This window comes from Macaca mulatta, chromosome 17, assembly GCF_049350105.2.
Source record: "Macaca mulatta isolate MMU2019108-1 chromosome 17, T2T-MMU8v2.0, whole genome shotgun sequence".
Taxonomy (NCBI): domain Eukaryota; kingdom Metazoa; phylum Chordata; class Mammalia; order Primates; family Cercopithecidae; genus Macaca; species Macaca mulatta.
In genome coordinates this window covers 96,225,489-96,253,176 of record NC_133422.1, presented here as the reverse complement: position 1 = coordinate 96,253,176, position 27,688 = coordinate 96,225,489, and the positions used below count along the sequence as shown (strand labels likewise).

General features: G+C 36.9%; 1 protein-coding gene across 1 annotated transcript in view; it reads right to left on the bottom strand.

Annotated features, from left to right (window-relative positions):
• ITGBL1 (integrin subunit beta like 1) overlaps positions 1–27,688 on the bottom strand; it is a 245,764-nt gene that overhangs the window by 111,462 nt on the left and 106,614 nt on the right. The window contains exons 4-7 of the mRNA XM_028837273.2: positions 25,311–25,433; positions 21,455–21,595; positions 17,724–17,864; positions 1,829–1,975 (exon numbers count right to left, since the gene is read on the bottom strand). Coding sequence (XP_028693106.1) covers positions 1,829–1,975; positions 17,724–17,864; positions 21,455–21,595; positions 25,311–25,433 — 552 coding nt within the window. The remainder of the gene's footprint in view (positions 1–1,828; positions 1,976–17,723; positions 17,865–21,454; positions 21,596–25,310; positions 25,434–27,688) is intronic.

Genomic DNA, 27,688 nt, shown 5'->3' with positions numbered 1-27,688 from the left:
CATGGTTGGGCCCAATAGGTAAAGCTTTTTGTAAATGTAAAATAATAATGTAAAATTATTTTTTGCTGTAGATTACAAGTGTTGGTAAATCAGCAGTCTGAGGGATATGAATTTTAATCTTTGTTTCTTTAAAAGCATGATGGCTTATGCAGCACTATAATGACAATATTACAATGCAGATAGAACAATGGTTCCTGTCTGGGGTTACTAGTGAAATACAGGGCTAGTCAAAAATATTTCTGAAATTAAATATATATATATATATATATTATACCCATATCCTAGTCCTCTACTCTTCTACCTACAACCATGAGGGGAAAATGGATATGAGAAAATACCTATGCTGCAAACAATCTGAGAGACTTTATGGAGTTTTCTTTATAAAGAATACTGTAAAAAATCAAAAAGACAGACAATACCAAGAAATGGCAAAGATGTGGAGAAACTGGAAACTCCACACGCTGCTGGTGGAATGTAAAATGGTATCGCCATTTTGAAGATGGTCCTGCGGTGTCTCAAAAGGTACAACAGAGTCACTCTAAGACCCAGCAATTCCACTCACAGATACAGATTCCAAAGAAATTAAAAGACATGTCCACCCAAAAACTTGCACAGGAATGTTTGTAACAGCATTACTCATAATGGCCAAAAAGTAGAAACCCCATGTCTAAATGCCCATTAACTGATGAAGGGTTAAATAACTGTAGTGTATCCATACGACAGGGTATTATTCAGCCATAGAGGAATGAAGGACTGACATATGCTACAACTTTGATAAACCTTGCAAACACTTATGCTAAGTGGAGAAAGCCAGATGCAAGAAGATCACATATTTTATGATTCCATTTGTATGGAATATTCAGAATAGACAAGTTCATAGAGACAGAAAGTCGACTGGTGGTTTCTAGGGGTTCTGGGACAAGAGAATGGGGAGTGGCTGCTATAGGCTAACAGAGTATTTTATGATGATAAACATTTTTTTTTGGAATTGGACAGTGGTAATGGCTGTGTAATTATGCTAATATATTAAAACACTGAGTGGTATGTGAATTTTATGGTATGTGAACTATATCCCTATTAAAAATACATTTAAAAAAAATGCAAGGTAAAATTAAATTTCTGATCTAATGTTCAAGTGAAGAAACTCTTTCTGTTTCCTCTTTCTTGAACAAAATTGGTAATAGTGTCAATTACGAGTTCTTCAAAAGTATACTTCATATTAACTTCGCTATTGTCATGTGAGAAGTGAAATTGCATTTCTTGTTTTGATAAATCAAGAGGAATGGAACCTGTGTTCTTCTAGATGAATTTGTCCTTCTCCAATTTGTACTGATCTGATACCAAGAACACACCTGAGGCTACATGCCTTCCTTCTAAAATGACAAAAGCTTATTCATACCTATTTGTTTATACAATGAATTTTCAAAAGCCAACACTGTCCTCAAAATAATGTTACTGGGTTTCATAAATGTCAGTGGACAATTAGATGGTCTCATTCAGAAAGCTTTAAGCAAACGTCTAAACTGTTTCTTTTTTTGATGTCACATTGAACTGAACTGAACTGAAACTGAACATACCTTAAGGCTAAAGTAGACTGACAGTGAGTGAGAGAGAGTGTCTGTGTGTGAAAGATATATGTAGAGAGAAAGAGAAATATATTTCTCCGTGTACTTTCATTCATGGAGATTGGATTTATTATTAGTTCTAAAAAGACTAATAGCCCCTCATTCAGGGATCTCAGCTGTTTTTTAAATTAAGATGTGTGTGCATTGAATTCATTTGAATCGTGATGGAAAGGCCGTGGCAAGCCCTGAGAGACCTGACTTACCCCTCCCAGAGCAAGGCAGATCAGAGCTTCCCTGGCACTTCCTGATGCTCTCCTCAGGCGACAGAGTGCAGGACTGTGGGTGCTCACACTTCTTCCCGTACCAGCCTGCTTTGCAGTCACATCGTCCACAATTACACTGTCCATGACCTTCACAGTGAGAGCGGCAAAAAATAAAAATGTACATGAAGATAATGAGGTCGGAATTAGTTTTCATTCTAACAGCAAATGTCACAAATGAGTCAGGATCTCGATGAATACAATATAACACATTAAGGCAAAGGCATATTTTTCTCAAATTCTTAAATAACTGATTTATGTGAATTGATCTTGAGGGGTAAAGGAAAGCAACCACTACAGATAAGATAAACAGTTTAGTAAGGCTATAAACTTCAAGCTGTCAAATTCCAGGAGCATGTGATTGTATTGGTCTGCTGGGGCCTTAAAGGAGTATTTGGGCTGGGCACTGTGGCTCACGTCTGTAATCCCAGGACTTTGGGAGGGCAAGGAGGGCAGATCATGAGGTCAGGAGTTCAAGACCAGCCTGATGAACATGGTGAAACCCTGGTCTCTACTAAAAACTACAAAAATTAGCCAGGTGTGGTGGCATGCACCTGTAATCCCAGCTACTCAGGAGGCTGAGGCAAGGAGAATCGCTTGTACTCGGGAGGCTGACATTGCAGTAAGCTGAGATCACGCCACTGCATTCCAGCCCGGGTGACAGAGTGAGACTACATCTCAAAAAAAAAAAAAAAAAAAAAAAAAAAAAAGAAAAGAAAAGAAAAGAAAAAAAGGGAAAAAAAAAAGAAAGAAAAAACAGAAAGAAGTATTTGGTGGATTTGGCAATTAAATCACATGGAGGGGAGTCACAGGGAAGGGCAATCAATATACTTTTGAAACAGGATTTTTTTTTTTTTTGCTCTTTAGACTCTATTTTTTAATATATAAATGTTCCTTTCTCAGTAATTAATGCAATAAGTGAAATTAAAATCAGTATGGATGTAAAAAAATGGACATTAACAGCCAAGTAGACATACTTAACATTTATAGAGCATGTTACAAACAATATCAGAGAGAGTACATATTCTTTTAAGACTTAGGTTTTTTTTAGAGCAGTTTTAGGTACACAGCAAAATTGAGAGATACGCAGAGATGTTCCATATACCTCCTTCTCCCTCACGTGCATAGCCTTCTCCATTACCAACAATCCCCACCAGAGAAGTACGCTTGTTATAACTGATGAGCATACATTGACACATCACCATTACCCAAAGTCAATAGTTTACATTAGGGTCCACTCTTAGTGTACACTGTATGAGTGTGAGTAAACAAATAGTGACATGTATTCACCATTGTAGTATCATACGGAGTAATTTCAGTGCCCTGAAAACCCTCTGTGCTCTTCCTAGTCATCTGTCCCTCTCCCACGCCTTTCCCCAATCTCTGGCAACCTGATCTTTTTACTGTCCTCCATAATTTTGCCTTTTCCTCAATGTTATATAGTTGGAGTTATACAGTATATGTAGTCCTTCCAGTTTTTTTTTCAGTTGGTCATATGCATCTAAAATTCCTCTATGGATAAACACACTGTGGTACATCCAAAGAATGGAATATTATTCAGAATAGGATTTTTTTAAATAAACGATTTAATGTATTGCTATTTATTAAGGTCTCACAACCACAGTCAAATTGGGGGTCACAAACTGACAAAAAGCAAGAAATCTAGAATTCAGAAGAGGTCGCTCTTTTTTCCCCCAGATTTATTGAGGTATAAATGACCAAAAAAATTGTAGATACTTAAAGTATGTAATATGATATTTAGATATGCATATGCATTGTGAAATGATTACCACAACCAAGATAATAAATATATCCATCACCTCACACAGTTACCTTTGTGTGTGTCTATGTACAGTGAGAATATCTAAGATCTACTCTCCTCATATTGCAAGTAGACAGTATTACCAACTCTAGTAACCATGCTGTACATTAGATCTCCAGCATGTATTCATCTTATAACTTTGAAAGTTTGTATGCAAAGTCTCCCCATTTCTCCTACCCCTCAGCCCTGGGCAACCACCCTTCTACTCTGTTTCTAAGAGTTCGACATTTTTAGATTCCACATATGCGTGAGATCGTGAAGTGTTTTTTTGTCTACGTCTGGTTATTTTACTTAACAGAATGTCCTCCAGGTTCATCCATGTTGTGCCAAATGAAAGGATTTCCTTCTTGAGGGACGAATACTATTCCATTGGGTATGTGTGTGTATATATATATAGATATAGATATAGATATAGATATACAGATTGATGTAAATATATGCATATTATGCATATGCATATCAAATCATGTTACATATATATCTATATATAGATATCTCACGTTTTCTTTACCCACTCATCTTATAACAGACACTTGCGTTGTTTTCATATCTTGGTTATTAGGGATAATGCTCCAGTGACCATGGAGTGCAGACAGCTCTTCAAGACAATGATTTCATTTCCTTTGTACATATATCCAGAAATTCCTAGATCGTATAATTCTCTTTTTGATTTTTTTTTTTTTTGAGGCGGAGTCTCGCTCTGTCGCCCGGGCTGGAGTGCAGTGGCCGGATCTCAGCTCACTGCAAGCTCCGCCCCCCGGGTTTATGCCATTCTCCTGCCTCAGCCTCCCGAGTAGCTGGGACTACAGGTGCCCGCCACCTCGCCCGGCTAGTTTTTTTTTTTTTTTTTTTTTTTTTTTGAGACGGAGTCTCGCTCTGTCACCCAGGCTGGAGTGCAGTGGCCGGATCTCAGCTCACTGCAAGCTCCGCCTCCCGCGTTCACGCCATTCTCCTGCCTCAGCCTCCCGAGTAGCTGGGACTACAGGCGCCTGCCACCTCGCCCGGCTAAGTTTTTTTTTGTATTTTTAGTAGAGACGGGGTTTCACTGTGTTAGCCAGGATGGTCTCGATCTCCTGACCTCGTGATCCACCCGTCGCCCAGCTAGTTTTTTGTATTTTTTAGTAGAGACGGGGTTTCACCGTGTTCACCAGGATGGTCTCGATCTCCTGACCTCGTGATCCGCCCGTCTCGGCCTCCCAAAGTGCTAGGATTACAGGCTTGAGCCACCGCGCCCGGCCACTTTTTGATTTTTTAAGGAAACTTCATAATATCGTCCATAATGGCTGTATCAATTTACATCCTCACCAACAACATGGAAGTTTTCCTTTTCTCCACATCCCTGCCAACATTTATCTTTTGACTATTTGATAACAGCCATCCTAACAGGTGTGATGTCATATATCATTGTGGTTTTGATTTGCATTTCCCTCATTAGTGATGTTAAGCACTTTTTCACATACCCACTGGCCATTTGCATATCTTCTTTGGAAAAATGTCTATTCCGGTCATTTGCCCATTTTTAAAAATCTGGTTATTTGACGTTTTTGCTACTGAGTTGTATGAGTTAGATACAGTTTCAACGTTTGTCCTCTCCAAATCTCACATGGAAATGTATTCCCCAATATTGGAGATGGGGCCTGGTGGGAGGTGTTTGGACTATGGGAGCAGATCCCTCATGAATGGCTAAATGTTGTCCTTTTGGTGATGAGGGAGTTCTTGCTCTGGTAATTAACCTGAGATCTGGTTGTTTAAAAGAGCGTCCCACCTTCTCTCAACCTCTTTTGTTCGCTCTGTCTTCCTCTCTCTCGCCATGTGATGCACTAGCTCTGCCTCCACTTTCAGCCATGATTAGAAGCTTCCTGAGACCTCACCAGGAACAAAAGCTGGTGCCATGCTTCCTGTACAGGCTGCAGAAACGTGAGCCAAAATAGACCTGTTTTTGGTTTTTGGTTACTGATTTATTTATTTTTTTGAGACAGAGTCTCACTCTATTGCCCAAGCTAGAGTGCAGTGGCACGACCTTGGCTCACTGCAACCTCCATCTCCCAGGTTCAAGTGATTCTCATGTCTCACCCTTCCCAGTAGCTGGGACTATAGGTGTGTGTCAACATGCCTGGCTAGTTTTTGTACTTTTAGTAGAGATGGGGTTTTACCATGTTGGCCAAACTTGTCTATAACTCCTTTCTTCAACTGATTTGCCCACCTCGGCCTCCCAAAGTGCTGGGATTACATGCATGAGCCACCATGTGCCTGGCCCAAAATAAATTTATTTTCTTTATAAATTACCCAGTCTCAGGTATTTCTTTGTAGCAATGCAAAAATGGACTAGAACTCATATATTTTGAATAGTAACCCCTTATTGGATATATGGTTTGCAAATATTTTCTCTCATTCCAGAAGTTGCCTTTTCATTTTTGTTGTTTCCTTTGCTGCTGTAGAAATCTTTTAGTTCAATGCAGTCCCACTCATTTCTTTTTGCTTTTGTCATTTGTGTTCTGGTGTTACATCCAAAAAAATCATTGCCAAGACCAGCAGCATGGAGCTTTTCTCCTATGTTTCTTTGAGTAGTTTTAAAATTTCAGGTTTTACATATAAGTCGTTAATCCATTTTGAGTTGATTTTTATACACAGTATAAGACTAATTTCTTTCTTCTGCATGTGGACATCCGGTTGTCCCAACACCATTTATCAAATAAACTGTCTTTTCCCTATTCTGTGTTCTTGTCATCTTTGTCTAAAGTCAATTGGCTATAAATGTATGGGTTTATTTCTATGCTGTCTATTCTGTTCCATTGGTCTATGTATCTGTTCCTATGTTAGTACCATACTGTTTTAATTACTATAGTTTTGTAATATAATTTGAAATCAAGAGCTATGGTGCCTTCAGCTTTGTTCTTGCTGAAGATTGCTGGGTAATTTATAAAGTCATTTGGGGTATATTGTGGTTCCATATGAATGTTAAGTTTTCTTGTTATTACTATGAAAAATGCCACGAGAGTTTAAAAATTGTTATATGTACATATTTATGGGGTAGAATTACATGTTTTGATACATATATAGGTTGTATTATGATCAAATTAGGGTATTTCACATGACCATCACCTTATGCATCTATCATTTGTGGTAAGGGCATTCAAAAGCTTCCCTAATTATTTTCTAATTATAATATGCCATGTCTTACTGTTAACTGTCCTCACCCTACTGTGTAATAGAAGTTGAACTTATTCCCGCTATCTGATTGTAACTTGGACCACAGACCAACCTTTCCCCATCCTCCCATCATCCTCCTCCCGTCTCTGGTAACCACATTTTAAACTCTCTGCTTCTATGATCCCAATTTTATTTTTAGATTCCAATTTTTTAGTTTTTGAAATAAGCTCTTTCTGTGTCTTATTTCACCTAACATGACGACCTCCAGTTGCATTCATACTGTTGCAAATGACAGGACTTCTTTTTTTAATGGTAGAATTATCCATTCTGTATATATACCACACTTTTTTATCTAGTCATCTGTTAATGGCCACTTGTGATTCCATATCTTGACTACTGTAAATAGCGCTGCAATAAATAAAGAAGTACAGATAAATCTTTGACATATTGATTTCGCTTCTTTTGGATATATATCTAGTAGTGAAATTATGGAATCATATGCATATTATAGTTCTATTTTTAATTTTTTGAGGAACCTCCATACAGTTTTCTATAGTGTTTGTACTAATTTACATTTCACCAACAGTGTGTCAGTGTTCTCTTCTCTACCTCCTTGCCAACATTTGTTTTCTTGTCTTTTTAAATTATAATTCTATAACAAAACCGATTCTAACTGGAGTGAAGAGTATCTCACTGTGTTGTTGATTTGCATTTCCCTGGCAATTAGTGATCTTGGTCATATCTTCATATACCTGTTGGACATGTGACTGTCTTCTTTTAAGAAATATTTATTAATGTATTTTGCCTATTTTTACTTGGGATGTTTTCTTGCTGTTAAGTTCCCGATGTATTCGTGATATGAATCCTTTGTCAGATACATAGTTTGCAACTATTTTCTCCCATTATGTAGGTCTATTTGTCATTCTTTTCGTTGTTTCCTTTTTTGATCAAAAGCTTGTCAGTTTGATGTCATTCTATTTATTTTTGTTTTTGTTGCTTATGCTTTTGAGGGCTTAGTTTAAAAATTCTTGCCCACAGTAAAGTACTATCCTATGTTTTCTTCTAGTAATTGTGTAGCTTTGGGTTTTACATTTAAGACTTTAATGCATTTTCAGTTGATTTTTGTATATCATGAGAAGTAGTGGTTTAGTCTCATTCTTCTGCATATGGATATCCAATTTCTCCAGCACCATTTATCGAAAACATTATCTTTTCTCCAATGTGTATTCTTAGCACTTTTGTTGAAAATCAGTTGGGTGTCAGTCATTGGACTTTTCACAGAAATTGCATTGGATCTGTAGATCACCTTAGGTAGTGCGAACATTTTGACAATATTTATTTTTCTGATCCATGAACATGAGATATCTTTCCATTTATTTGTGTCTTCAATTTCTCTCATCAATGTTTCATATTTTTTGGTGCAATAATCTTTCACATCCTTGGTTAATTTTATTCCTAAGTATATTATTTTTGACACAACCGCAGATGAGATTGTTTTCTTAATTTCTATGTTGGTTACTTCACTAAAGCAAAACGTTATCTTATGGAGTCTCCATACTTTATTTTCACACACTTTTAAGCAAATACTAAATGTTTAGCCTAGAGATCCTTAGAGTAAAACCGGTAACCTACATGGAGTTTACAATCCTTGAAGATTAGCCTAGTGTATACAAAAGAGGTCAGAAAAGACATTAAATTTTTTGACACATGAATATACAGTTTGCAAAGAATTGTCTGAGAAACAGTGGTATGGTTTAGCAAAAATCGACCTACGTTATCAATAAAATAATGGGTTCAAATCCTGGTTCTGCTTCCTACAAAGTGGGGCTGGTCAAATGACCACCTCTGAGTTTCAGTTTCTTCATTTTAAAAAGGAAGAAAATATATTATCAATCCACATTTATTGGGAAGTATATTAAACAGTTTAAATGCTACATAAAAGGGAGCTACTATTACTTGTATTCATCAGATCCACATTATAAGCAGGTAGAGGAAAGCACAGTTTCAATGAGCTTTCTGTAATTCCTAATAAACATGAAGCTACTCATCGCTGCAGATGCAGAAAAAAGTAGATTTCTATAATTGCTGCAAAAATGCATGAAGATTTTTAAAAGTGGAATTACACTATTTAGAAGTACATATAAATGTTAATGGATGAAAATGCAGACTATCTTTAGCATCTGATATTAATGTATATCATCCAATATGAAAATTGGCCTCCAGTGAAGACTAGTCCCTTTTACTAATATTCCTTGAGGTTTGTGGTTCCATCTTCTGAATTTGAAGAAACTGGACAATACACGTATGTGGAAGCTTTTCACCATTTATTTAACTAATTTTTATTTTTAAAAAATCACAAAATCATAAATCAAAGTGGAATGAGACATTAGGGATCACTGAATTTAAATCTCTTATTTAACCCCAAATTCAGTTCAATTCAGATGCTCATTTGTTGATCATCTGTATGTAACAGAGTCTATTTGACAAATTGTTGCCATAATTATCTACTCTAGACCTCAGTTGGAAGGAAAAGAAAATTGTTATTATTAATAAACATACATGACATACAAATATGATTATTTAGACCTTACATTACGGGAATTTTTGTAACAGTTTATGCTTATTAACAATTATATTTCATATGTTGTTGGGTTCTATGGCTTTTGCCATTCATTCACCTCAGTTTAAGAAGTTCCCATTGGGTGTGGTGACTCAAGCCCATAATCCTAGCACTTTGGAAGGCCGAGGTGGGCGAATAACCTGAGGTCAGGTGTTCAATACCAGCCTGGCCAACATGGTGAAACCCCATCTCTACTAAAAATACAAAAATTAGCTGGGCGTGGTGGCACATGCCTGTAGTTCCAGCTACTTAGGAGGCTAGGCAGGAGAATCGCTTGAACCCAGGAGGCGGAGGTTGTAGTGAGCTGAAACTGTGCCACAGCACTCCAGCCTGTATGACACAGGGAAACTCCATCTCAAAACAAAAACAAACAAACAAACAAAAAACAAGGAAGTTCCTATCTTTCTTTATTTTCAGCCCTCAGGTAAGGTTAAGGACAAACATTGCAAACAGATCTGCACTGGAAATGCATATATAAATAATGATTTTAACACATATATCTTTAACATTTAAAGTGCAGTCAATTCTGTTGTTTCATAAGAGCCAATGGCTTTGAAATTCTTGGGGACAAGTGGTTTTATTTCAGAGACAGTTATATCTGTTGTGAGGAAACTGGGCAAAGTACAGAACATGCTGACATTTGTGAGAGACTTGTTGACACTGGAACAATAACATCGCTTGTTGACACTTTAACAATAACATTGAAAACCAGATTGAAGAGGGAGAAAAAGTTTCTCTACTCTTGAAAGTTTAATTGCTGTGAAGGTTAGAACAATACATCTAGCAGATGCAGACCCCGGGAAATCCCTAACTACCCAACAGAATGTCCCTGCCACTACAGCCCACCTGAATTCACAGGCAGTGATTCCCCCACAGGAGGATTCCCTCCGTGGAGAGGGAGAATAAAGTAGAAACCTTGGGGGCAAAGGCAGGTACAGAGGGAGACCCATGACTGAAGGGAGAACGTTCTTAAGTTGCATAGTTGGAATCCATGTTCAAAAGCAACCATTATTCTCTATCTGAAGTCCATTCACATGTTGACATCAATTAAAAAAAGAGGGCAGAATAAAACTAATCCTAAAGACAGAAGTTATTCAAAAGAGATTTTTAAAGTTAGAATCCCATCCAATTAGTAACAAAAGTCAGATTAGTTGTGGAAGCCTTAATACATTTTTTTAAGTTCAGATGCTCTAGACCTGCAGGAAGAAATCATTGTCAGTCGTTTACCTTTATTCTCTCATATGCACGTTCTGTTTTCTTATCATTTTATTTTTCTTGGTCAGTTTTTAATTCTCTAAACCTTTTTCCCCTTACATAATTCTATTATTGCAGACTTATTTTTATATCCCATTGCTATTTCTGATGCTCTTCTACAAATATGAGGGGGAAATAGAGCCTATAAGCTCTCACACCTCTTTTCCTGTGTACTTAATGCAGCATCATGAACATTCTCCAGGATCATGCTTCTAGCTGCATGCTTCACCTCCAGGCACTGCCAACTATAGCAAAGCTTGGAAGAATATATATGTATCCTTACTTTGACATGTGTGTGATGACTCCTTAATAGCCTTCTCAATAACACACCTGCAGCCAATTGCTTGCACACTGGGATGAATTTAAGAGATTGTGTCATTGCTGCGATTGGCTGAAGGATAAAAGACCTTAGCCCTAAACAGGAAAATATCAAAGTGGGAGAATATTGTTTAGTTCAAGATGGCCAATGTTCCTCCTCAAATCATCCCCTGATATGTCTTCTATGCTATAGCATCAGGATTTGATATCAATTGAACAAGTTCAAGCTGAGGAAAGAAGAGGCATTTAAATATGAGTGACATACGTAAGCCATCCATAAAGAATGAAGCTCCTGAAAGTCAGTGAATGTACGGTAACCAGTTTAAGTGACAAAATAGTGGCACAGAAAGTGTTTGATGGTTTTATTGTTTGGGGAGAGTAGAACTGGTTTTATTGTTTGGGTAAAGTAGAATTTTCTAAATAAGATATCCAACTGTATTTCATAGAAGAAGCAAGCCTAAAAGTGCATGGATAAAGTTTCTATAATTCTAGCCTACTATAATAAAAAATAGTATTGATAACAGTATTGCCTAATTTAAATGTTTATTACAGATTGACAGAAGTTAAAACATAAACATAACTTTTGCTTTTTCAGTAATAAAAATTATATCCTACATATTTCAAGAAGTTAGTCATGTGCTTTCAAAATATATTTTAGAATATTAGAGATATCACTTTAAGTGAAACTGTATATGTCCTATAACATCCTTCATGATATTTAATTGGTAGAGTTTAAAAATCACTTAGAAATGTCAGGTATTGGTACCAGATTCTCAGGCAGGTATTGGGCTTTTCAGATAAGACAGAAAATTATAAAACAAAATTGCAACTTTTCTTGTGAAGTTACCAGTTTCTCAATTCCAATTTTAAAAGTTATGCCAAAGAAGGAATCATTTGGTAAAGTCAAGAAGATGAAAATGTTGGGTTTTGCTATATAGAAGAGTTTAAAGATAATGACATCTATTTAGCATGAAAACCCTTTAGACTGCCAGAACTTACATCAGGGTTTTTTTTTTTTTTTTTTTTTTTTTTTTTTAATAGACAAATCGTGAAAAGGTCATAAAAGAAGAAATCAGGAGACTTGTGTCCTTCATCTAGATGTGCCGCTATCTTTTCTGGGCCTTATCTCAAATTGCTTTATCTTTCAAATGAAAGAACTAAAAGAAGATAAATTTGCCGCACGGGTCTGAAATGCGATGCTTCCATGCTAGTTTGTCAAATTTATGTGTATGTTAAGCCTGCAGGTTTTAGTTTCATTACTTCTAACCAGTATTCCTTTAAACTGTGTAGGTAGAAGATCATGAAATAGAGATGAAAGATTCAGAGTGGTGCTGTTTGTCCCTGATATCAAACATCAGAAGAATTCAAATAAGAGAAATGCTATATAAAGACCTCTCTGTATGTATATACATATACACATGCACACACACACACACACACACACACACACACACACACCCCCCAATGGCAGAACAATACAGTGCTTGGTGTTGGTATAATCTACCTACCATAAAAATGACTGCAGCCCAAAATACCCATATGAAAAGGAAGATTTGCAGCAAAAGCAGCCACCAAAGTGGCCCGAAGACCATGCTGGGAAGGCAGGAGTTATTAAGGCTCTCAGGCCGTTATAGGAAAAGGTGTTAACCAAACCTTTTCTTGTTTATTTGTAACTATTGTGTTCTTTGGAGTTATGCTATCCAAACTTCAGAAACAGGTGCAGGCATTTCAGGACAAGTGCAGTTGCATCTATTCCAGACAAACACTTCTCTGTTTTAGAGGATACTTCTTTCTTTTTAAAGGATCAAAAAATGCGCGTGAATTTGAATCTGATGTTAACAAGCCTGTTAACATGCTTCCAAAGTAACATGAAGACAATCAATAGGGAAAAGCCTTGGGGAATAACTTAGTGCTTGCTATTTTTTTAAATTCAATATATTAATGTTTCCTTTCAAGAAAATGCAGTCTGAATATACTTAATCATTTCCTTTAGTTTCTTTTCTTAATGCTTTGGCAATCCACAGTGACAAATTTCGCCACATAATAACGGTTCTATCAAAAGATTCCATTTTCCAAACTAATGTAACCCTAAGCCAAAACTTTCCTTATATTTTCATAATTTTCTTAGGCAGGGGAAGCTGAACGATAAAGTTTAAGGTCACATTGCAGCGTATTTTTTCAGTTAAGGGATTTGGGGAAATAGACCTGAGTGGCAAGCAGCCATTAGGAAAAAAGCAGTTATATTAGAATCAGAAAGTAAATTGGGTGTAACAAAGAGGACAGTCGGGACACACCAGGATGCCTGTTCATGCCCTGATCATTTCAGTCACACTCAAATTGGGTCAACAGTATTATCTTTGAGGGGTGCATGTATGTGTGTAGTAAAACAGTCATGTTGGTGCATGGGCGAATGAACATACAAAAACACAGGTATTTTGTGGATGATGAACAACAGATCGGATTAAAAGAAGTAAATAAAATTTATTTATTTGGTGGGTGCAGGGACCGTGTTTCAACATATTTGTGTCCCCTATATTCATGATGTGTTAGGCATAAAATATTTACATTTAAATGCATTACTGAATAGATAAATGGAAATAATGTGAATGAATGAATAAAATGGGAATGTCAATTAAAAGAGCTAACTTAAACTAATCCTTCCAGAGATTTCCTTGGACTTAACTAAGACCAATACTCTCAGGATGGCAAGAATAGGAGCTAAAAATAAAACTTCATTTCATCCGAGCCTTATTATATTCTAGTCTTGCATGAATGACTAGAGAATATTGATGTCATTGGGTTACTTCTATCTCAAAACACAAAGGTATTAACATGCTCAATAATCAACTATATGGCACTCTTCTTACACTGCAACTTAGACTGGTAATTAGGAAAAATTTAAAGACTAATAATTCTCTAAGCGTAATACCATACAGCATATAGAATTCTACAGATTCTGTAAGAATGATAAAATACTTCAGAGATTGATGTCTGCTACAGATCATAATGATGTTCAGAGAAGCTTAGTTTCATTTAAAAAAAATAAATCTGAGTACCCAGAGGACAGTTCTTCCTCAGAAAAATAAAGTAAAATTGGAGAATTGTATTTGCATCACCTGGAGATTAAGTTACATGAGTAGTCAGGCTATATGTGTTTACAGATGACACTTTAATGGCAGTATGAACTTTATCAGGTTACTTAATTTCTCTGAACGTATTTTCTCCTCTGCTAAACTATAGACAGTAATGCCTCCCTGTCTGAGTTAGTGTGTAAATAAAGAACTCAGTAACGGTACAATAGAGTAGGGTATCTGTAAATATGAGTTTTTTCTTCTTTCCTCAATTCCTCATTCTCAGTGTGGGAGCCAAGCTGTGGAAAGCTGGCCACGTTCAATTCACTTCAACCAGTGGATCATAAAATCACAATAATAGATTGATGTCTTCTTGTCCAAACTACAGTCAATTGTGCCATCACCTCTTCCTACCCCTACCTGTCCATACCCACTGGGTGGAGTCTCATAGGGTACGGAAGAAAGGAAAATGTGAGAAAAAAGAAAACAGGGAAGAGGGATTGGAGGGGAATAGGGTGAGGTGGAATATTAGATTCCAAGGCAGCCTCCTTAATGACACTTCACCTGCTCAGCCTAGAGTAAGCACTCCAAGACTAAATGACTCACTGCAGGAATTGCACACAAGCTTACACAAGGATTAAAGTGTCAATTCAGGAGTCATCACCCATCTGCACCCCATGACCCCACTCCCTCACAGTGAGATGCACTGGCTCATAGGGCCCTGAATTATCACTGTAAAGCAGTTAGTTTGAATTTTTCAACCCAGTCCAAAATCAAGATCAACATCAGAATTATGGATTTCACAAGAAAGTGAATACTCATGGGAAAAAAGGGCTCCAAATCAGCAAGTCACACACTTACAATTTTAACATATAGCCTTTTATATGCCTCCCTTATTTTAAAATTGTGTCAATTCACATTTATCTCAAAGGCAATCTCAAAATGACACTGTGGCCTGGCGCAGTGGCTCATGCCTATAATCCCAGCACTTTGAGAGGCTGAGGCGGGCTGATTATGAGGTCAGGAAATTGAGACCATCCTGGCTAACATGGTGAAAACCCATCTCTACTAAAAATACAAAAAAATAGCTGGGCGTGGTGGCGGGCGCCTGTAATCCCAGCTACTCGGGAAGCTGAGGCAGGAGAATGGCGGGAACCCGGGAGGCGGAGCTTGCAGTGAGCTGAGATAGCGCCACTGCACTCCAGACTGGGTGACAGAGCGAGACTCCGTCAAAAAAAAAAATTACATTGTCATATGGCATTTCCTGAATGCCAGCATAGTTTTAACTACCAACTCTATGCTTACAACTTGAAATTCTCTTGGTTTAGCCCTGACCCTGACTCACATATTCAACAGGCTTGGAAAAAAAAAATATAAACTTTGGCTTACCCTTTGTCCTCTATGCTGGAGATGTCTAGAAACAAACTTGACAGCTTCCTTCCATATTCCCCATTTCAGTAAATGGCACCAACATTTTCCTAGACACTCAGACTAGAAATCTGATAACGATAGCACTCTACTGCCTAAAACCATCATTAGCTCCTCATTGCCTTTAAAATAAAACCTGGGTCTGCAGGAAGGTAAAAAAAAAACCCAGTTCCTGTTTCTTAACCAACTTTACCTTTTACCACATGCTTCCTTACTTGGCATTCTGGTAATTTCAAACTGAGTCTGGTCCCATGCACAGATTCTATCCCTCTGTTCCTTCTGCTTGGAATGCCCCTCTCATCTTTCTTTACCTGCAAACCTATTTTTTTTTTTTTTTGGATGAAATCCACATGCATTATGATCCAATAACCTCCTGCAATGCACGAGCCCTACATCGCCACCACTGTGAAGAGCCATATCACCCTAATTAAAATGTCCAAGAGCCCTCTTCCCCACGATTCTCATCATCTCTTTGGAACATAGGCGCCACTCACTAGTCATGAGCTCTTTTATTACCACTGTGTTGACAGCAACGATAATGAAGAACATGAGCATGTATAATGAATAATAGAAAAAATGCCCTCAAGAGAGTAGTGTTCACAAAATGTTTAGGAAATCCTCTGGAGCACAAGACATTATCAGAAGAGGGAAACCCTTCTACAAAGGGAAGATTTAGCAGCAGGCTTTCCCCAGTCAGTCTGGAGAAGGCTTTGAAGTTGCACACTCATAATTAAATGGGGCAGTTCTTTTATCTCCCTTTGCTGGCAAACTTTCAGGAGACCAGAGGAGTTTGTATCCATCTGCATGCACCAATCAGGCAGTCAAGCTTAACAAGATGTATATATGTATGTCTCTACCTTATGGATTATCAAATAGAACTGGACTGAAAATCTATAACTCCATTTTTGCTAAATGATACCTTTTCAGATAGATTTCTGACTACTTTCTTTTTCTTTGTACTTTTAGACATCCTGGACTTACGTATTTTATTTCTTTGCATTTAGATTGCAAACTCCATGAAGTCAAAGATCATGGCTGTCTCCTGTCTGCTACTGGCTTCTACCACACCAGTAGCCCAGATGTCACTCAGTCCCTAACAGACAGTATCTGCCCCCTAGTATTTACAGTCAAAGATTTTTGAAACTACTAATGGATATTTAATTATAGACTACATTGCAGAATAACTTTAGTTTAAAGCCTGTCAAAAAGTTAATGCACAAAATAACCCTGGGCATTGTATTATCCTGTTTTGTAATACATTAATACAGTTGTCCTGATGGCAACTATCCTGTTCATTGTCGACAGCTCTGCGAGTTTTGCAGTCTCAGAGTTGAACTGAGTAGCTATCTAGAGCTAATGGTTCTCCTAGGTGAGGAATTAGACTAACTTGAAAAGAGTGGGTGCCCTCTCATCTCTAGTCTTCGCCAACTTCGGGGATTCTCTGGAGGTTTTCCAAGTCACTAGTAGGAGCACTGCAAATATAAAATGCTTTGGAATGCACATTCAGTTTCTTTTACAGGGTCTGTGAGAATCAGAAATCTTAAAAACAGGAAAATATGTATTTATTTTTATTCATTACTTTTCACATTTTTGTGGTTGAACTGAGTCGCTGAGTAGCTATCTAGAGCTAATGATTCTCCTGGGTGAGGAATTAGACTAACTTGAAAAGAGTGGGTGCCCTCTCATCTCTAGTCTTTGCCAACTTTGGGGATTCTCTGGAGGTTTTCCAAGTCACTAGTAGGAGCACTGCAAATATAAAATGCTTTGGAATGCACATTCAGTTTCTTTTACAGGGTCTGTGAGAATCAGAAATCTTGAAAACAGGAAAATATGTACTTTTTTATTTTTATTCATTACTTTTTACATTTTTGTGGGTACACAGTGGATGTATGTGTTTATGGAGTACGTGGGGTGTTTTGATACGGACATGCAATGTAAAGTAAGCACACCATGGAGAATGGGGTATCCATCCCCTCAAGCATTTATCCTTAGTGTTCCAAACAATCTAATTATACTCTTTACATTATTTTAAAATGTACAATTAAATTATTGACTATAGTCACCCTACTGTGCTATCAAACAGTAGGTCTTATTTATGCTATCTAATTTTTTTTTGTGCCCATTAACCATCCTCACTTCCCCCTCCAGAAAAATAGGAATTGAAAGAGCCCTTACCTGAACAGAAGTCATCAGAATATCGGTCATAGACAGCTCTACAGTCCCTTTCATCGCACTCACAGGTGTCCCCATGAATATCTCCCCAGTCCCCAGTTGGATCAACATCGTGACAGGTACATTCACCACATACACAAGTCCCTAGGTGGGAAGAAGAATTTTATAAGAATCCAGTCAAGAAAAACCATGAAAGAAAGCATTTCACATATTTCTTATTATTTTCTGCTGCTTACTTTGTATTTGAAAAAAAACCACATATATTAGATAAAAATATTCTAAAAAGGAAAAGCACCATCTAATATTGGTAATAGAGATTCCTTAATAAACAAAAGTTATTACATATTCTATAATTATGTGAGTTGGTAGAATGTGTCATTAGTATTGTGTTAGTTTCCTTCAAAGATAACACTAAAACAATTTATATAAGATATAATCTTTTCCCTCAAGAAGCTTGCAATCTATTTGGCAAAAAGAAAGCTAATAAGAAAGAAAAATTAGCAAACACTAAAAACAATGTGTGACTATTTTGTAAACTAAGACATGAATGCTCTAAGAATTTGGAGAAAGAGGGTCAATGAGGGTTGCAGTAATTAGCAGTGGATGGATTGGATAATACGGATTAGAGGAAATGTTCTAGGAGACATTGGAGGTAGAACTAAGAGAAAGTCAAGAAGAAAAGACTAAGCAATGAAGGGTAGGGATGGGCATAGGGACCCTGAGGTGCATGTTAAAAAAAAGACTAAGAAGTAAGGTTTGCTAGATCAGATGAGTCCAGATTATAAAGAATGTTGGAGATGAGATTGAGAGATATAAACTTGGTCATTTGCAGACTTGCAGAGGGAAATACTCATCTGTAAATCATATTTACTCTGTGTGGATTATCAGTAACTATCTTTAGGGCAACCAGCTAATCATTTGATAGAGACATAAAGTTAAATCCTTTTCTTACCTCTAACAACAAAATAAGTACCAGTTGGATTAAAGATTTAAATGTACAAAATAAAACTGTAGAATATGAACTAAACTCTTTTTATTCAAGACCCCCAATGCACAATTACTAAAAAAGGAAATTGAAAATTTCCAAAAAAAATTGAAAATTTTGGTTGGAAACAAAACACTATAAAAAAAACCAGACTGATAAAGCTGAAACAAGTGGTTAATATGTCTGTAAAAGACAAAGAATACTTACAAAAACATATAAATAAATCATAGGATTGAATATAGAAAGGATTAATATGCCCAAAGTGAAATAGACAAAACCAAAGAATAGGAAATTTCATACAGAAATAATGATAGATAAAGATGAAAAATGTTTATCACTCAGTTGACCACTACTAAGCGGGCAGCAGTGGAAGAGCTTCAAAATAATCATGATTGGCAATTATTTCAGATGTCAGATTGTCAGAGGTGGAAAATATTGCTTGGATCCAGACTTGGTAAAGGTGTGGGACAATGGGTACTTTCTGGCCCTGAACAGAATGTACAAAATGGTACAACTTTCTGGGTAGGGATTTTACAATATGCACTTTTTATATCTGTGTTATTATTTAGACGTATAGCTCGCTTTAATTAATGTACCCAACAGAAATAAAAAGTACACACGAGTATATGTTCAGAAATATAAAATATAGTTATATTTATATTTTTGAAAAATTACTAGTGACTGAAATATTGATCAATGAGGAATTAGCGCAGTAATGGTACACACATATGGACTAGCTGGCAATCACTGAGTAATAATTAGGTTTTTGCTCCATAAATATGGAAAGATAAATAACATATATTACAAAATAAATAAAAGTGTAAAATTACAAATCAGCATGTACAGTATGATTTGATATTTTTCTTTAATAAGAAGGAAATACAGGGATAGGGCAGCCACACAAGTGAATTTTAACAAATAAATACGGACTGAAAGTTCATGTGACAATATGTAAAAGGAGGTTACACCTGGATGTTAGGTTTATGGGTCATTTTCTTATTTTTCTGTGTACTCTACTTTGTTATCTAGATTTTTAAAAATGAATATGCATTGCTTTCATAAGAGGATAAATGAGTTTGGTCAAGAGGAACAGGGACTAGGAGCACGCAGATGTGAAAAAGCAGCAGCTTCTCAGCCATGTGTAAAGGGGTCCAATATGAAACTCAATAAACTGGGTGGGCAATAGAGGACATTTGTTCTATTAATGGCTATGTCTGCGACATTGGGTTTTTGGCCCCTGAAGATGGGGAAAAAGGAAGACAAGATAGGTATGTGCAGGGACCAGCGTCTTTCTATTACCTATGGATGCAATGGCACAGAAACGCTTTCAGGGTAGTCAGGCGTATAACCTTTTTAGAAAAAACAATGACTCATCTCAGCACCCACTTCTGCCCTGTCTTCATGTACCTCTGAGTCTCAGAAGCGGTGAGTCTCATTGAGGCAAGCTGCTTCCTATTATGCCTCTGCCAGATCTCCAGGTCAGAACGCTCCCAGCACAGCAAAGTGGGAGGCAGGTGGCTTAGCTTATGTTTCTGAAGGACGCCGTCTCTCACAGCCAACGTAACTCTGCTGTGGAACCTGACCTTAATCCACGGCCCAACCAACTCCATTTTCCACCTCTCTCTTTTTGACAGCTAAATAGTCATTTTCCACAGTACACAGTTCAAGCTTCATATACTTATAAATGGTAACTGTGACCCCTACTGCATAAAAGGACCCATGCAGAAAACACATCCTTATACATAAAAAGAAACCATAAGGTTAATTCGTATGATATTGTAAGATTTAATCCTCACAAAGAGAGGATTTCATGATTTTGTTCCAAGTTCCTGCCTTTTTATTTATTTTCTCTATGTAAAGAAATGTGGCACATTTTGTTCCTCTATGTCAGTTTCTGAAAGGCGGTATGCTACGGTTTCTGTACTAGCATTATCTATTACAATGCACGTATAGAAACGAAAAAGAAGTTTTCCACCTATCTGATTTTTTTAGTTTTAAAGAAGTATAGTCACTTTTTAATGTCATCGATAGGCAATGAAAAGTTTAGGATGGCTCTCTTTATCATTATGACAGAGGTAATATTAAGTATTTTCAAGGAATTTTAAAACTATGTTTAAACTGTTTGATTTTATATCAAAAGTTAGTTAACTACCTTTAAGTTATAGTTTAGCAATATTAATATATTTGTTAACTTCCTTTGTAAAGTCAGTGTACATTTCATATGGCTATTGGATACATACTTTGTAAATCTATTGCATTCAATATCACATTTTTATTATTGCACACAGAAGTTAAATTAGTCCATATAAAATCTGCATTTCAACCAAGCCTTCCATTTACTCATAATTAAGACAAGAGGGTTTTCTGAATGCTCTCTGGATAATTAGATGCTCATGCTGTAGATGGTTCTGTTAGTCAAGAGACATTTAACAGAAGTATCTACAGGAATTGCCTTTTAGCTGTACTGTGCTATTTCTGGAGGGCTGCCAAATAAATTACAGTCCCTAAGTTAACTGTTTATTCAGTGAAGCTTAAAGAATGACAGCAACTTTCTTATCTTTCTCTTTTCTACTCAATAAAAAACAAGACAGAAAAGACTGTTGATATAGTAAATGTTGATTTACATCAAAGTAAATGATTAGAAGATAACTTCCTCCCACACTAGAGGACATAGAGAAGAAAAGAAGTGTTAGCAATTAAAAGCTTTGTTTGCCTCCCCATTATGTAGTAACATGTATGAATGACACACCTCTGTTACTGCAGATTTTGCCATCTGGAGATGTGCATCTTCGCTTGCTTTCCCAGGGGGTGATATCGCACTGGAATTCACATTTATCTCCATGCCAACCAGCCTTGCAGTAGCAGTTTCCACAGTAACACTTCCCATGGCCTTTACCCAAAATGAATTTTATACAGTGAGGAAAAAAGCAACTTTCATAAGCAGAATTAACTTTCTATCTTTTTGTGATCACTTTTGCCTTCTGAAATAATGTCACAGTTCAACATTCCTTGCCTAAAATCATCAAATTATACAGCTTTCTCCAAACACATCATGGTTGTGCCTTTACCTGCTTAATTACACAAAAAGAGCAAAGTGTCCTTTAACTTGGCCTAGACAGAGAACTGACTGAAAGTATTTTTAACGAAATGGCATGAATGACCACGAGAGTCTATTACTTTTCCATCTCAAATGCACGTATCAAACCCAAATATATATGAGCATTCACTCTAAGGACGTTTCTTGAATTAGTTATTAAAATATTTCATTTGAAATCAACTATTGAGAAACCAATGGTGCATATTTACCTAGATACACATTATGAAGGACCAAACAACTCTTTAAAGCAGAAGAAATATTTCATCTTTTCACTCAACTGTGTCCCACAAGCTGTTGGGTTCTACCATGTGAAAGAGGTTTTCAGCCTAGTCCATGTTTAATCCTCATTTAGACAAATAAAATACCACGGGCCCTCGGCCTCACGATCAAACTCCCTTTCGACTTGTCAAGGGGATACCAATGACAGCTAAGGGCACTCATCATTTTGTGTCCAGATGCCCTCTTTCAGCTCCTACCTCTCTGTAACCTGTCACCTGCTCATCTGCACTTGCCTCCAAGCCATCTGTAGTGAATTAACCCATCATTGCTTTCCTCATCCACATCTAGCAATCCTTCTGCAGATTCCCCAAAGATGGCATTTATCCCAAAATTTACTTCTTGTACTCTCATCTTTGTGGTTATATCACCTAAGCATAAATGTAGGTCCTTGCTCCTGTTTTGTTTTTAGTCTATTCTTTCTGTATTATAGGAGCTTGTGTTTTATCAGTCTATGGCTAAAGTCTTTGTCCTTTCCATCTCCCTTCTCTTACAGTCAAAATCCCCCAAAGACAATGCAAAACTGATTATGAGACTACTTTTCATTGTCTTATAAGCATATTTATCATTCTAACGCTACGGTATCTCTGGCCAATGGCAAGAACTTTAGTAGGACCTGTAAAACTCACTTAAGAAGCAGGAATTACAATAGAATATTCTGGTCTCCTATGCTGTTCACATCCAGCAGATGAGGCTTCCATCAAGAAGACATACATGTGAGAGACAGAGACAGACAGATAAGGAGAAAGAGTGCTATCGTGAGACACAGAGAAAGAGACAGGGACCCAGTGCCATGTTTTCTGTCTAAATAAGTTATAATTGGGATATTCAAAGAAAATCACTTCTTAACCTAACAATCAGTGACCATTTCCATAAAGAATCTGAATTTTAAATTTGTTTACTTAAGCAAGTGCAAAGGCTGTCAAGTGATTTAATCGGTACAGAAGATATCATCTATATATTTTATTTATGAACTTAAAACGGTGTCCACTTGCACACACAACTAAATCACATCCTAGTGATATATCACAGGCCTCAATAACTCAAGGATTACACTGAAGAAAAGCAATAGTGTATATTAATTGCTTTTCTTAGGAGTCAGGTTTGTAAGACGCAATCACCTCTTTAGACTACAGAATTTATTTTCTTTGTAATTTCAGAAAATTTATACAGAAGGTGCTACATACGTAAGGCTTACTATATTAACAAATAATAGAAAATCTATATTTCTCACATCCAAATTCTTTAAATATTTATACAAGTCAGTATCGAATTTGGGTTCTACTAAGAAACCTTTGAGTTAGAGGTAAATAAGGAAGCAAAAATTATGTAACGATACACATCTATGCAGATATGGAAAATTAAACAGATATCCACATAACTCAAATAAAAATATTGAACAAGACACATCTGAATAATTGAGATTAAAATGTGTGCTTTAGGACAATACATATTCCACACAATAAACATAATTCTTTGCTTTGTGCAAACTGATAGAGCAAGAAAATCTCTATTTGTACTGCTTCACTGATGAACTGTAGAATCATCTCTCAGCAGATTGGTTTCATGTGAATGACACATGGAAAGATTTACAATCCCAGGCAATGTCACCCCCAGAGGGTGTTTACTAGAGTGCTGGTGTCCTTGTTCAGAGACTTTGCACCATGAAATTGCTTAAGCCTCAAACAAATGGAAATAACAACTAGAAAGTTTGAAAGTTAAGCATTTTCTGTTGTGTTAAGTTACATGTTTCTATGTATACATGCAAATAGACTTTGCTTTGTTGGTGTGTGTCACCACACACTGGCCCCAAAGCATGTTCCAGTCTTCTTTTTTTTTTCATCTGTAATAATTAGAAACTAAACTTGAAGAGGACAAATACATATATTTTTGGATGGATTTGTCTAATTGATCTAATTATTTTGGATTGAGCCCTTTAAGAGAGACTTGTCTGAGCAGCATCTTGCTTAGGTCATTGGCTTGGAAAAATGAAAACAACAATTTTGTGTTTGTTTGCTTTATCCAGGTGGGTTGTACAGCCAGGAGATCAAGGAGGAAAGGCCAGTCAGGCCTAAAATAAGTGTATTTGTATGACTCATAGGAATTTAAGCTACCAAAATGTAAACAAAGGAACAAGCTTGTCCTATGCTAGCCACACTTTCTCAGGGGTCTCTGGTTCCACCTGGCCCCATTGGGTCCTAATCCTTCTAGAAAAACAATACTTCTAAAACTACTATTTCTGCATGTGGGGCAGTATTCCTTCAGCTGGAATCCCATCAGATAGGAGTCAAATATAAGTTTAATCATAGCAGAGAAGAATTTACCTAAACCGAATGATTCTCTCTGCTTTCTACTTTCCTTTTCCTATGCCAGTCAAGGTTGCAAATGGAAACTCTGGGCACAGGCTTGCAGGTTGAGCAGAAGAGATGAAAACTACAAGTGGTGAGGAGAGACCCCTCTTGTGGAGCTCTGAGCTCTGAGGCACTGATGCAGTCGGGAGTGGTGAGGCGTCAGGAACACAGACACGAGCCCAAATTCTACTATCATTGGTGGACTGACCCTGGGTTCATTACCTAATTTATTCAAGTCCCAGGTTCCACATCTATCTATGAACATAAACATAATTCTTACCCTAGAGTGATGTTGTGAGAGAAAATATAATGAATGTAAAGCACTTATTGCAGAATTTGTCACTAGCAAACATGCAAGAACTGCTACAACAGAAAAATGAATTCAGTAATGGTGGTACATAGAAAAGGTCATTGGAAATGTTATCTAAGTGTGTAGGGACGTAGATGGAGAGGTAAACTCTAGGCTAATAACCCTATTGACCTTCAGTGTCCCCAGTAGGATGTGAGACGCATGTTTTAGGAAGGGAAAAACAAAGAAATGAAAATATACACTTAAGAGAGTAGGAGAAAGGAGAATAAAAGTGGCTAAGGTGAGCAGAGGAGATGGTATTCTACTAGGACTACTTCAGAGCTATGCAATTGGTCTGTTGCCATAATGACACAGCTCTCCTCAGGGGATAATTTGGCTTTGCATCTAAAAAGTACTAGTCTACTCTTAATGCCATAGTCTCACTCTCCTTATGTGAAATGTTTTCCAGATAAACATAGGTTTAAACTGAATTAGTACACCTAGAGCAGAAATTTATGTAGAGATAAAAGAACAATGTAATAGGTGAAAAAACAGGTACTTTTATTAATTTCTACAGAGCCAATATACATACCTCCACATATTTCTTCTGTTTCATCATCTATGCATTCTCTATCGTCACACTCACAAAATTTACCATACACAAGTCCACTTCCATCTGAATTATCACACTTACACCTGCCACAGTGACATGTACCTAAACCATGAAAACAAAAAAGACTATTTGTTACATGCATATAAAATTATAATTAATGGATTTTTATACCCGTTCTTTTAAGAGAGTAGATAATCCACATCGATTTAATATTTCAATTAGATATTTCTGTGGGCATGGTGAGGTAAAGTGCATGCTACTCTTTCTTGAGGTTACTGTAGCATGGCAATTACATTTTACATCACACAACTATTATTATTGACCTCTAATGGTTTAATGAATGTAAATTTGACCTCTTCAAGCGCAGAGCTACTTTACACATAGCCATCCAACCAATGCATGAAGGTCTTCTGATCACACCTGGGTCTGAAGGGAAATAAAGCAGGAAATTCTAAGCTTTGGGAGGGAAACAACCTTGCTTATCTTCCTCACCAGTATTTATTCAATGCTTTGCACAATGTTTGAACATACTATTTATGTAGTAAATATTTGCAGAAGTAATTTATTATCAAATGCATAAATAAAAATCATATGTGCCCTGATAATTTCCCCTCCTCAGCATTAACTTACACTGATACACATGTCCTTACAATAATGGAACCAGAGTGGATTTCCTTAGGCATGGATTGCTGGGACCTCACCACATTCTCAGGGGACCTCAGAATTAGAGAGGCATGGTAGTTATCTGGTGTACCACGAGCCACATACTCACCCAAGTCTGAAGATTCTACCACATCCCCCAAAAGTAATTTCACCAACATTAACATTGCACTCAAATAATATTGACAGGTAGAATGCCCACTTGAGAAATTCCCTTTTTAATGCATCTCTTTTGAGTTTTAATGCTTATCACAGCCATCAACATGTATCCACCGAGACTTGATCACTCACAAGAAACCACCCCGGACTCTGAAAATCCAACAGGGATCAAGTCAGCCATAACCCTCCTCTCAGAGTTTTATATGAGCAAAAACCAATGTGATAAAATAAATACAGAAGTGCAAAGTGTTGCAGAAGCACACAGCAAGGGGATTTAACTGAGACCAGGAGGTCAAAGTCAGAGTCCCTGAGGAAGTAGTTGAGAACTAAAAGCCAAGTGAAAATGCATAGTTAAGATAAGTGAGATGGCAAAGAGGCTCACTTCCAGCACGAGACAATAGCACAGGCTCTGCAATAAAAAAGGAGGTGAAGAGAAAACATCACATGGGATTGAGGTATACAGAACAGCGTGAAAAGTGGCATGAAATGAATAAAGCAACCCGAGGTGCAGTTCATGGAAGTCTTATAAGTCATGTTAAAGATTTCCAGCTTTAATCCAACAACAAATGGAAGACACAGAAGCAAGGGAGTCCTGTGATCACATATGAATTTTAACTAGATTACTCTGGTTGTCAGGTAACAAAAACTAAATGAAGCAATAGCATAAGAATGCATGAACTAAAATGAGGCAAAAGTGGACACAAAGAAATAGGTTAAAGGGCTGTTAGATTTATCTGAAGGAAAGAAGACAGTGGCTAGATACATGACGTGTTAAGTTTAGAAAGGACCAAATGCATTCGGAGATATTTTTAGGAGACAGTAGAGGGCATTTGGTGACTGACTGTAAAGGGCAAAGGATGGTGAGGAACCAAAGATGCTGTTTATAATTTGGTTTGAATTACTAGATATTGGCAAATCCATATGTGATGTATTAGAAACAGCATGAACTTGTGAGTAAGGTAGAGCTGTAGCTGAATTCAGAGTTTTAATCTTCATGAGCTATGCATTTTTAAAGGCATTGCTTTCATTTCTAATTCCCAGATTCCATATCTGCAAATAATCTCTGCTTCATAGAACTGCTGCCAATACCAAGTGATGAATATGTACCCAGTCATGTTTCTAGAAGCACTGCTGAACCTAGTACATAGTAGGATTTGAGAAAATTCCAGGTTCTTCCTCTTCTCCCATTAAGATACAGAGTATATTCGTCATACTTCAAAACATTTTCTCCAGAAAATATATTTACGGACGCTGACAATATCCTCGTTTTCATATCCTCTGTATGATTCTGTTACCCAGATCACTTGTAACTCACTATTATCTATAAAATTTTCTCTCATAGTTACATACAAATGGTGATTTTGCCAAATTTATTTTTCTACCTTGCAAATACTCATGTGAATTTTCCTGCTATTAAACTTCATTTTATTGCATTTTTCCCTAAAAGCTATCTCAATTCATAAAAGTAATTTGAAATCTAATGCTATAATTTATGCTATTGCTTCATCTAGTTTTTATTCTCTAATTATCACCCTCCT